Genomic DNA, 12112 nt, shown 5'->3' with positions numbered 1-12112 from the left:
AACAGAGACATTTTTAAAAATCACTCAAAATCATTGAAGAATTATAACTGGGGAGCTGAGATGGTACACTGCGAGAGACCATGATATGCACCTATTTTGTTTTTCAACCTGTTGCCACAGATTGTGAATTTATAAATGAATTGTTAGGCAAATGACCTAACTTGCCAAACTAGTTTTCCACTCTGAAGTGAGTGTGTGCAGGGCCTGCCTTGTATTAGATGCTCAGTTTGATTTTTGATTGATTCATTGATTGAATAAATGGTGATAAATGTTACTAGGGAGAAGTGCAGGGTGAGAGCACTCCAAAAAAGGGCCCTGAGCTTCTGGGGTTGTCCAGAGAAGGTGGTGAGGATAACTTAACGTTCAAGGCTGTGGCAGGAAGGAAGGTGGCGCTTCCACAAAGCTGGAAGGAAGTCACTATGTCACTGGTGCAGAGCCCAGGGCCATGCGCTGGAGAGGCAGTGAGTGGCCACATGGTGCAATGGCCTTGGAGGCATGTCAAGTTCTGTCACAAGAAGCCAGGCTTACTGGTATCTCTTAGTGAGCTGGAGAATTTGCTGTTTTTCATGGGGCTCTTTTACTAGCCTTTTAGGAAGGATGGCAGCTAGGGTACAGATAAAAAGGTAACATTCTCTTCCCAGACACCCAAATGGCTGTGTCACCAAAGAAAAAGAAAGGTGGCGGTGAAGGGAGCGGGGAGGAGGGAAGAGGGAGAGGGGGAGGGGTACAGATCTTGCAGGGAGGTTCCAGATCTTTACCAGAGGTCCTTCCTTGAGGCTAAGAAAGCTCTGAAATGGAAACACATATTTTAATTGAATTCTGCTGATATTTTGGTGCCTTTTCTCAGGCCAAATATTTCTACTTCTTTGTCTCAAATTCCTCATTTGTTAAAAGGGGAAATGTATTTGCCATCCAACTTTAAGAGCGTGGCAGTGAGGCTTGGTGCAGAACATGAGCTCATTCAACAAAAGATATGGGTAAAGTGATGTCTTTTAAATTATGGGCCAGATAGCTGTCTTGTTTTCCCAATTATTGCTTCTGTTGGATTTTTGTCATTGTTTTCAGGAAAAACAAGATACTGAGAGCTGATCTCTGGGGAACTAGTTTGGTTCCATTTTGAGGAAATATTTTCAAAGATCCTTTCTGAGAAACAGTGTGAATCATTTTGAAATTCTGTAAAATTGTGGGTGAGAGGAGTCCATTTGCCTCCGCAGAAGGGTTTGGGAATCTCGAGTTGATGGATATTTAAAGATATCTTATAAATGCAGCAAGTTTGGGACATTTTTATAGGCATTTTGTTAGGCTGCTGTGATTCTTGAATTAAAGCTAAGGATTGGTGTTAATTTTCAGTTCCCAGCCTGAAGCTCCAGTTCCTTTATTGGAGTGTAGGGATTAATCTACAGTTTGGTCTGTGTTTCAGAAGAATAATAACAGAACAACTAATTTTACTGAACATCTTTAATATATAGTTGACCCTTGACCAACATGGGTTTGAACTACATGGGTCCACTTATATGGGGATGTTTCTCAATGAATAAAGTACAGTGCTATAGATTATATCTCTTCCTTATGATTTTCTTTACAGTTTCTTTTCTCTAGCTTACATTATTGCAAGAATGTAGTATATAATACATATACAAAATATGTGTCAATAGATTGTTTAGGTTATCATTAAGGCTATTAGCATTAGTCGTTCATGTTCTCAAGTAGGCTATTCATAGTTAATTGTGGGGATACTCAAAGTTACACGTGTATTTTTGACTACATGAGGAGTTGGGGCTCCTAATGCCCGTGTTGTTCAAGAGTCAACTGTATTTAATATGTGGTAACCCGTTTAACGCCATGAGGTAAATATCTCTATCATCCCACTTTATAGTTGAGGAAACTGAGGCACACAGAGACCAAGCGACTTACCCAAGGTCACACAGCTAGTAAGTGGCAGAGCTGGGACTCCAACCCAGGCAGACCAGCTTCTGAGGCATTGCTCTTAATGCCCCATTTTACAATGTAATTATTACCCGCAGAGGAAATTAACTGTATTGTTTTTCCATTTCACATTCTACTTGATTATCTGGCAATTTTCTTTCTTTACAAAGAGAGGAATTAAAAATTTTTTTTTAATGTTTTATTTATTTCTGAGAGAGAGAGAGAGAAACAGCATGAGCAGGGGAGGGTCAGAGAGAGAGGGAAATACAGAATCTGAAACAGTGCTCCAGGCTCTGAGCTGGCAGTCAGCACAGAGCCCGATGTGGGGCTCAAACCCACGAACCGTGAGATCATGACCTGAGCCGAAGTCAGAGGGCTTAACCGACTGAGCCACCCAGGCGCCCCTCAAAAAGAATTTTTAAATTCCACTTGGGAGAAGAATGATAATTACTTCTCATTACAAACAGCCTTCTCCTAAGATTTAAGAGTTTGTATTTACCCCATTTAGCTCTTTAGGCTCCCCATTCTGGACAGAAACTAGTTTGCCAAGTTAGGCCATAATACTTCATTTACGGTGAACAGAAAGCACATTTCTTTTTATAAGCAAATACAGTGATAATGGACAGTACTCTTTCTCCAATCTGTGTGTGAAATTATGTTACATTTAGATGAGGAAGAAGTGTGGACCCCAAAGAATGTATCCAGTTCTTTTTAGCAACTTCTCTTGCTCCTTGGAGATACATTCTTTTTGCAGTTTATTCACATTTCAAATGTATTTTTGACATTAAGAACCAAGTGCTATACTGACTCCATTCCATCCAGTGTAGATGCTGACCACATACTCTGTTGCACTGTGTGCTGGGTCAGCAAGCCAGTGCCCTGATCATAATAAAACATATAGTGTATTGCGATTAAGAACATTTCCTTTTCAAGACCTAGAATCTGAATTTTATTTTTTTAATTTTTAAAAAATGTTTATTAATTTTTGAGACAGAGTGAGAGAGCGTGTGTGTGCACGCTCAAGCGAGTGGGGGAGGGGCAGAGAGAGAGGAAGACAGACCATCCAAAGGGGGCTCCACACTGACAGCACAGAGCCTAACCTGGGGCTTGAACTCACAAACTGTGAGATCATGACCTGAACCACAGCCGGATGATTAATTGACGGAGCCGCCCAGGTACACCTAGAATCTGAATTTTAGAGCTTCAGGGTATTTCCAGATGGCCCGTCGTCTGATCCATTCATGAAATAGATGATGAAGTGGAGAGCCCCAAAGTGAAGAAAGTCTCTCCCCCAAAGCCAGAAACTCTAATGGCAGTAGCATCTGGATCTCCTGCTTCCTGCCCACTCTTCTTTCCATTTTATCACTTTGAAGCTTCTTATATTATTCTGCACACACCCCTCCTTCCAAGTTGTTATTTATTATCTCCTCATGATTCTCTTAGACTTCCATGGTCTCATTTTGATGCTAATACTGATCTTCCAATTCTTTAACCTTATTTTTTTTTCATTGCTTGCTTCTTCCCTTTGCCCGACCACCTACCTGATAGATTTGTCTGTCCTGAGTTTAAATGACGTCCTGGATCTTTGGGAGATCCAGGAAAGGAAAGCAGTCTATAGGGACCCTCCTGAGACCTTCCAAAAGAAAGGTCCTTAAAGGACCTAAAAAGGTCTTTAGCTCCTTAAAGATAGTCAGGCTGGTCCAGGGGCAAAGGCTGGCAGACACAGACCTTGCTTTTCAGACACCCCTAGACTGGAAAACATCCTTTGGGGGTAAAAATGAGGACATGAAATCGCTTGCTATGGTACCTTTCATTCTGTTAAGGACACCAAAAACACAGTCTGTCATCCTTGACATTTTAATTGAAAGAAAAGCTTACATAGATTTCGGCCGTAAGCAGTGTGTTTATACAAGTGTATAAAGAGGAATAATCTGTCAAGTTGGAAAGCGCTTAATGCTACGGGACTCAGTGTAGTAATTGAACAATCCAACATGAGCTCACACATCTTACCTTGTTCCATGCCTCAATAATTTTTAGTAGAAATACTTTACCTAGAGGCATATGGTTATTAAAAAGGAGGTTCGGCTTACTCAAAGTCTGGAATTATTAGCTCATGGCAACAAGCCCGCACTAGAGAAAGACTGTTGCGTCTTTGTTTTCACAACTTTACTGCGATTTGCCATCTTATTTTCAGAGTCTAACTGATGTGTTGTTGGGGAAGTTTTTTGGTTTTTTTTTTAAAGGAAGAAAACATAATTTCACATGGATGAGTGACTTCTCGTGTTAGCAGTACTAGAGAATTTTACGACTTCTTTGCAAAGTCCAGGGAGTGGTGTGAATATCAAAGGAAATAGACCGTGCATTTATTTTAGTATAAAAAATCAAGAATAACTTAGTTATGGGAGCCATCAAGGTGTGATGGGGGAAGCCTTGTGTTGCAAGTTGAATAGAAGTCCTGCTTCTTTTCATGACCCATGTGACCTTGGACACATTTAACTGTTTCTGAATTCAGCTTACTCTGAGGAAACTGGGGGTAATCTGACCTACCACATGGCATTGCTTCAAGTCACATGAAGGTGAGAATATTTTGAAAAATACGAAACTGTCTAAGTTCAATATAAAAAGTTTCATGCAAGCGCAATGTGTTAATAATTATTTCTGTATACACTAAGGGAATTAGATAATTTATGTAATTATTCCGATACCACTCTTGCTTCAGTGATCAGAATACTCTGGACAAATGATTATTTATTGGGCCAACCTACATAATCACTTCAATCTAGTCTTTTGTATACCCAGTGATGGGTAGGAATAGTATTTTTTTTCTTTCAGTGTTTGTAGTTTTAAAAGAAGCCTAGAAAATGCCACAGTTTTGTACATGGGCTGGGGAAATTATTTGTAGGATCTGTGTAAAATCATAACTGAAAATTCTTCAGAGTCCAAACATACATCGTTTGCAAATAGCCATTTCTATTCCAAGTACATATTGTTAACGGGTTTGGTTGCTGTCATTAGGCAATTATTATTATTATAATTCCAAGGGAGCTCAGTACTCTGAAAAACTTTCTTAATTAATGAGGGAATGCTTGATATTTAAAAATCTAGTACATCCATGCATGGAAGTAACTGATCTAATAAGAACATTGATTAAATAAAACATACCATCCCCCAGCTACTGTATCCAACTGGGAGTTTTCCACAGTTTCGTGAAGAATGGAAACTCATTTTAAATTTAATTACTTTTGCATCTCCATTCACATCAGTATTGTTTAATTGATTTGTTTTTTTTAATAATAACTCATCAATAAACACTGATCACTGAGATTATTATTAAAATGCCATGTTGGAAACAAAATGTAAATGATGCTAATATGCTGCTCTTTCTTTATGAGTATGGTACAGCATATCAACAGAATAAAATGTTCTCAGTTATCTCTTTTTGCTTGTCCCTGTCTATACCCAAGCATTCCTCCTGGTGACGAGAGACAGATATATGGTGGAAGGTTTAGATGTATCTATACGTATGTATAGATGTATGTGTGTAAATCTCTCGGTCCACCTGGATATCTCTAGACGAATGGATAGATAGATGATTATCTATCTGTAGAGATGGTTGTAGTGAGTCTTTCTCATTATAAAGCAGTTCAGATTACTAACTGTGCACCTAGAGGAACTGACCATTCATATACAGCTATTTTCCTTCCAGGAAAGGTCACAAACAAAATATTAAGACTGGAGAATATAAGGCAAACCTTGCCTGTTGATAGATCCACATTTATACTTATCTGCTTCGAGCTATCCACCTCTGAGTGAGATAGGCATTAGGACCCAATGAAATTACAACCCACTATAGAATTCTGGAGCAATGGACAGGCACCAGCAGTTTTCTAGAACTGTGAAGGGTAAAAGACCTTCAAAGACTCTACTAATCCTATTGTTGATCCATACTCCAGAAATCCCCAGGGCACAGGTCAAAAAAATACCCATGATACTCATTTGCTTTTCTGAAAACACTCATTTTACTGTTATAGGCTACTTACCTTGGCCTATCTGTGTAACTGCTCATATACATGTTCCGTTAATAAAGCTGGGTGTCATTTGTGTACCTCGGCATGGAGTCTGTAAAGGTTTTTATACTCCTTTCTATTCTCATGTATATAACTTCTTCTTTCTGTACTTTTTTTTAATGTTTATTTTTTGAGAGAGACAGAGACACAGGGTGTAAGTGGGGGAGAGGCAAAGAAAGAGAGAGAGAGGAAGACACGGAATCTGAAGCAGGCTCTAGGCTCTGACCTGTCAGCACAGAGCCCAATGGATGCGGGCCTCGAACCCGTGAGTTAACCGACTGAGCCACCCAGGTGCCCCTCACATATATAACTTCTTAAACATATAAATATTAACTAATTTATGACTAATCCTTCCCAGACACATGTGCCCGTGATAGCTAGCTGTATACCCCAAGGAGCTGTTAGGCAAAAAGAGTAGAAAACCTAATCTTCTTTGGAATTTCAAGAGCAATGCAGAAGAAGATGTTGGCATTGTTCCACACCACNACCCCACCCCAGCCCTCTGTCAGTCTCCCACTTCTCCCTAAGTCCACCACAGGAGGCAAGGCACATGAGCTCAAAGAGGCTTCTCACAGTACTCTGGACGGGACTGTCCTCCCCTGAAACATAGAAAGACACTCAACCACACCAAACACCTCCGTCTGAAGTCATTACCCAGCACTTAGCAGGAGGGAATCTTTTTTCCGTTTAAGAAAATGCGTTAATCCTGGAAGCAAAAGCTTCTTCTGTGGCATTCAGCATAAGGTGTCTTAACGTGAGAGGCTCAGAGGTCCCGGGGACGGGGCAGCCGGGGGCAGGGAGGGTTGTTTGTTTATTCGCTTTGTTTTATTTGTTAAATCTTGAATTTAATGGTTTGACATTTATAGAGCTCCCCAGAGCGAAAGCATCAGGAGATTGAGAATTTAGCTGAGGAGGTCACTTATTTGCCATTTTTCATAAACACAAATAATTTCCTTTTTCCCTCAGCCACACATTCCCTGGTTCATTAAATCAATTTAAGTTCCTAAAAAAAAATTTTTTTTTCCTCTGGCAAATTGAAGCAAAAGCTTAAACTGTGTACTCCCCCGAGGAATGCTTACCCAAGTTCTGCAGGCCGGGCCAAAATCCGTTTCTGTCAAACAGCCTAACACCTCCAGTTATTATAAAATGAGGGATTGGTAATTGGGGGCCGGGCCGAAAAAGGCCGGCCACAGTGGCATGAACCTCAGTCTTGCTCCTTGGGTCTGGGTCCTGGCTTTGTTTTTTGTTTTTTGTTTTTCCCACCCACGCTGGAGAACTATGAAAAAGTCAAAACAAATTTCTGTTGGGAATTCATGAATAAAGTCAGCTATCCAAATCCAGAGAGTAAAAGTATGTTCCGAGCAAAGCCGGGAGGGCTTTCAGGCAGAGGCATCAGAGAGTGTGGATAAAAGCAACAATAAAGAGCAATGGGTCTAAGATCCTCCCAAAGGGTCTAAGATCCTCCCAAAGGGCAGAGAATTCTGAGCAAACACAGGGTTTCACCCCCTAGCCCCTCCCCTAAGAAGCAGGGGTTCTAGGAATTGACCGACTTGTTGACTATTGAACATGAGTTAGATAACAGAGGTCAGGAAATGAAGTGGAATTTGATGTATTAACTAGGAAGCAGCAGAGGAAGCCAGGCTTGTGTTTTATTTGTTATTATTTCCCTAATATCCTCAATTATGCGGTTGCCATCAGAGGATTGGATCTGTTGCTCACGTAATGGCGTTGTCCCCGCTGGTTGTGGACGCAGGCGGTGAATCCCCTGCCCCAAGGCATCAGGAATAATGTCTGCTTTTTCTCTGTGTTGCCAGGCCTGTCCCAGGCTCTCTATCTTCTCTGCTACATCTCCACAACAGACAGAGACAGCCCATGCCAGCCTCCATGCCTGGGACCCTGCCCAACCCAACAATGCCGGGATCTTCTGCCGTTTTGATGCCAGTAAGTGCTTCTTGCTTCCACCGAGGCTTGCTCTTTGGAAGGCACTAACAAAAAGCTGAGATCTAAGCTGGGAAGAGAGTGCCTTCTTCTGGATGAAGAGTTGAGCTGTGTGCTACTTTGGATAGAGGGCCTAGTTGTCTGTCGCCAGGCATCTTGCCGGCTTTCTTGTCCTTCAGTGCTCTCCTAGTGAGGCCTGGCCCCATCTTCCTGCCGGCGATAGGCGAGCTTGCCACACCCGGGGAAGGGAATTTGTTCAAGGACACAATGTTTTATGGCCAGCCCAAAGTCTATATCGCTTGGGCCATAATACAGAGTGTCTTTAACTCACCAGGGAGTGGTCTAGCCAGGCTCAGAGTAACAATTATCATAATAAAAATAATACCGCTGGTACATAATGCCTGCTAATATGTAGTCCTGCATATCATATTCTACTCACAACATTTATCGAATGTTTACCATGTGTTAGTCCCTCTGTAACCACTTCCTCAACACATGAAACAATCCTGTCAGGTCTGTGCTATTTCTGTTCCCCATTGTTTGAATGAAGAGACTAAGGCAGGTAGCTTGCTTGGCTGAGAAGCAGCATAGCTGAGTTTTAAACCCACTGTCAACTACTGTATGGTTCACACATTCCCTGCTTTCACCATCAAACAAACACGTGAGGGATGCCCTGTTATGACCTCCATTTTACAGATGAGAAAACTGAGGTACTGGCTGAAGTCGCAGTAAGTGATGGAGCGTCAGGATTCAAATCCAGGCGGTATGACTCTGGAGTCTCCACTTACTCATTACATGATACCCCCCGCCTCTGAAAACACATTCACCTAGAAGGGACATACAGACTCTTCCAGAATAAACCTTGTTCTCCTTCCATGGGATCCTCTCCCCATCCTTCTTCATCCTCCCTGGCTTTGTAAGTCAGGGAACACGGTTGGTGTTTTTATTCCTGGGGCCACAGGAGTGTTTCAAAGCCCTAGAGGTGATGTGACAAGTCAATGAAAACCCTCCCACAAGAGTTTCAACAATGCCTGGAAGAGCACTTCGGCATTTTTAAGAAATTGTCTACGTTTGTCACTTCGCATTGCTCTCATCGCAATCCTGTGGGAATGGGATCGCGGTCATTATTGACACGCTCATCTTACGGATGAGAAGCTGAAGGGTAAGACGTCGAAGGCAGCTGCCTAATGTCACACAGCTGTGACGAGCCCCATCCCAGCGCATGCCGAGCAGCTCAGATTCTCGGAGGTTGAGCAGTTTGCCGATTTATCTTGGTGGAGGCAGAGGGGGACAGGGGCTCGGAAGCCCAAGTTCAGAGAAACGGGCCTGCCTACGATAAGTCTTGGGTAGTCCTGGCTAGAAATGGTCTTTGCAAAACCGGGCCAGAAGGAACAGAGGAGTTGACACACTACCTGCATTGCTCACCTGAAACATCTTTAGGTGAAGGACAATAGCGCCACTAATGCCACTATCCCAGGTTTTATTCAACCCAGCCAGCTGCACGAAGACCTCCACCATAAGCGGTCTTCATTTAGACTGTAAATCCCTCTCGTCCAACATTGGTTTCCTTTCATAAATTCTATCCATTAACTCCAAAGTGCCACTGGAGTGACCTTCTCCTCCCACTTGAGTAAACTGTACCATTTCCAGGGACAAAGGTGGGACACGGGCTCAAGGAGCACAGAGAATAGGTGTCTGGCCCTGGTTCCCCCACATCATGTCCTTGTACACCTTGACCTCCTGTTGATGCTTCAGAAGAGAAGTAAAAGACCAGGTGCATGATCAAGAGCCAGTGTAGACAGCAAGTCAGGGCTGCCACCCCACACGAGTTCCCAAGCCCATGTCACTGACGTGGACAGCTGCCACGACAATAGTGTCAGTCTAGAGGGCTGATTCTCAGCTGGGGGCGATTTTCTCCCCCAGCAGGTATTTGGAAATGTCTGGCGATCCCCTTGCTTCATCACAACTGGGTGCTACTGGCATCCGTAGGGAGAGGCCAGGGATGCTCTCTTGTATGATGTACAGGACAGCCCCCACCAAAAAAAAAAAAAAATTATTTATTTGGGTCCAAGACGTCAAGGGCGCTGAGGCTGAGAAAGCTTGGTTTTGGAGAGACACTAAGGTAACTAATGAAAACGGCCATAAAATCTCTAAGAAAAGATACCTTACGAGTCCCTGGTTCTAGAAATCTAGGCCCACTCTTCCTTGTTATCAAGTCTCCTGCTCGTGTGCTAAGAGTTTGGCATTTTAAAGCATAGTCTTCCCCTAGAGCTCCCGCCCTGGGAAACTGCGATTCTCCCGGTATAAAAGATCAGTCTGTCTGTAGGTGAGACGGCCAGACGGCTCATCTCACAAGGTCCTCGGTCGGAAGCAAAATGATGCATTTGTTTTCAAATGCATGGATTTGTTTTCAAAATCGTGCATGGATTGATTCGTTCATTCCTCGGCCTTGCTGAGCACCTCCTAGGGGTCACGTGCTGTGCTAGATGCTAAGGATGTGTGAACAACAAGGCAGGATTTCACCGTGTTGTGATTTCCTACCTTGAACGTCAAATGTTGACATAATTTGGGAAGAAGAATCTTCATGTATCATTACAAAAGCCCAGGGACCTGTGGACATTTTAGCTCCTGTTTTGATTTGTTACGGGGACAAAGGAGAAATTCCAAAAAAAAAAAAAAAAGGTGAAAACCTTTACCTGGATATTTTACCTGTGGTGCTAAATGTTACTGAGTGTCCAGCAAACTACTCCCGTCTTCTGACTTCTGGATTCTAGTCACCTCAACCAAGCACACTTTTGGGGCAGAGCCTTATTATTATAAGCACAAATCATTGTCTTGAAGAGGCTCTTGCTGACCCCTTATACTCACTACGGTGGAAAATGCAATTTTTTTAGGTAGAGGAATCAGCCTGTTTTCAACATGCTGTTGAATTTGTGAGTCAAGGAGTAGAAATAGTCATAGACTAACTTTTCCACAAAGTGGGAAACCCAAGGCTGCAAATAAGCTGCTCTCACATCCTCGCAGTGCGTGATGGATAGCTGCTTAGAAACTTCCAGATAATCATTGATACTTCTCAATGACCTTCCTCCAGGAAACTGAGAGCAAAAGCACATTTGGACTTGACTGTCATTTGGACTTGATTGCCATTTGGGCTTGAAGTCATTTGGACTTGGATAGCTGCTTGGAAACTTCCGTATAATCATTGATACTTCTCAATGACCTTCCTCCAGGAAACTGAAAGCAAAAGCCCTAGGAGAAGGTCACCAATGGGAATTGCCAAATGCCTTTCCAAGTCTCCCATTCTCCAGCCTTTGCAAGTGGGTGTTATAAGTAATAAGCATTTGGTGGAGCCATCTTCATGACTTAATGGTTAGAGTACATGGATGTACTTAATAGCTCTGAATTGTATGCTTATACATAGTCAAAATGGTAAATTTTATGATACGCATATTTTACCAGAATTACAAAGACAGTAATAAAAAATAAAATACCTAGGCTACCTGAGACTCAGAGGGCATGTGAGAGTGAACATGTTGTTATACTGAATTGCTAAGTCCTCAGAAGTTTTTTCTGGAATACTCTAAAATATATAGGAAATTCTTCATCAAACTTTTGAAGCAGTTTCACTACCAGATCTGGTCCACTACCAGATAACTGGTATGCTCTTTCAGGCTCAGGTACAGCTGATGGTGCCTTGCTGTGACAGGGGCTGTCCACCCATCACTCTATGTCATTTAGTGAGCACCTCTGTTACTCCACACATTAACATCGGTAACTACAGTGCCACGCCTGGGCAGACCCAGCAGGGATTGCATGGATGGAACTCAAGCACGGCAGGGACCCTAAAGGGACATTCACCTTAACTTTGACTTTCAACTGTTGTCCGTGAGGTTTCAACTCTTGTCCTCCACTCTTGGAAGAGCTCCAGTGATAAAGAACACTGTATTTTCCAAGACTACCCCAGCTAACTTTGAGCAGAAGCCAGGTTCTCTGAAATTCTTTTTTAACTTTTAATTTTTTTTTTGTTTTATTTGAGAGAGAGAGCACAACTAGGGGAGAGGAGGAAAGGGAGAGAGAGAATCTTAAGTAAGCCCCACACCTGAGCTAACCCACCAACCTGTCCACTAACTTCTGTTTCCATTCCCGCCTCCTGTAATCCATCTTCCAATTGCAGGCAGGAC

General features: G+C 42.6%; 1 protein-coding gene across 6 annotated transcripts in view; it reads left to right on the top strand.

The window, feature by feature from the left end:
* Positions 1-12112, top strand: part of CREB5 (cAMP responsive element binding protein 5) — a 492421-nt gene that overhangs the window by 380531 nt on the left and 99778 nt on the right. For all 6 annotated transcript variants that reach the window (XM_077775424.1, XM_077775422.1, XM_077775423.1 and 3 more), the window contains one exon: positions 7808-7934. In XM_077775424.1, coding sequence (XP_077631550.1) covers positions 7808-7934 — 127 coding nt within the window. The remainder of the gene's footprint in view (positions 1-7807; positions 7935-12112) is intronic.

This window comes from Crocuta crocuta, unplaced genomic scaffold (assembly GCF_008692635.1).
Source record: "Crocuta crocuta isolate KB4526 unplaced genomic scaffold, BGI_CrCroc_1.0 scaffold197, whole genome shotgun sequence".
NCBI lineage: Eukaryota > Metazoa > Chordata > Mammalia > Carnivora > Hyaenidae > Crocuta > Crocuta crocuta.
Note: the sequence above shows the minus strand (reverse complement) of the source record. Positions and strands in the feature narration are given on the sequence as shown.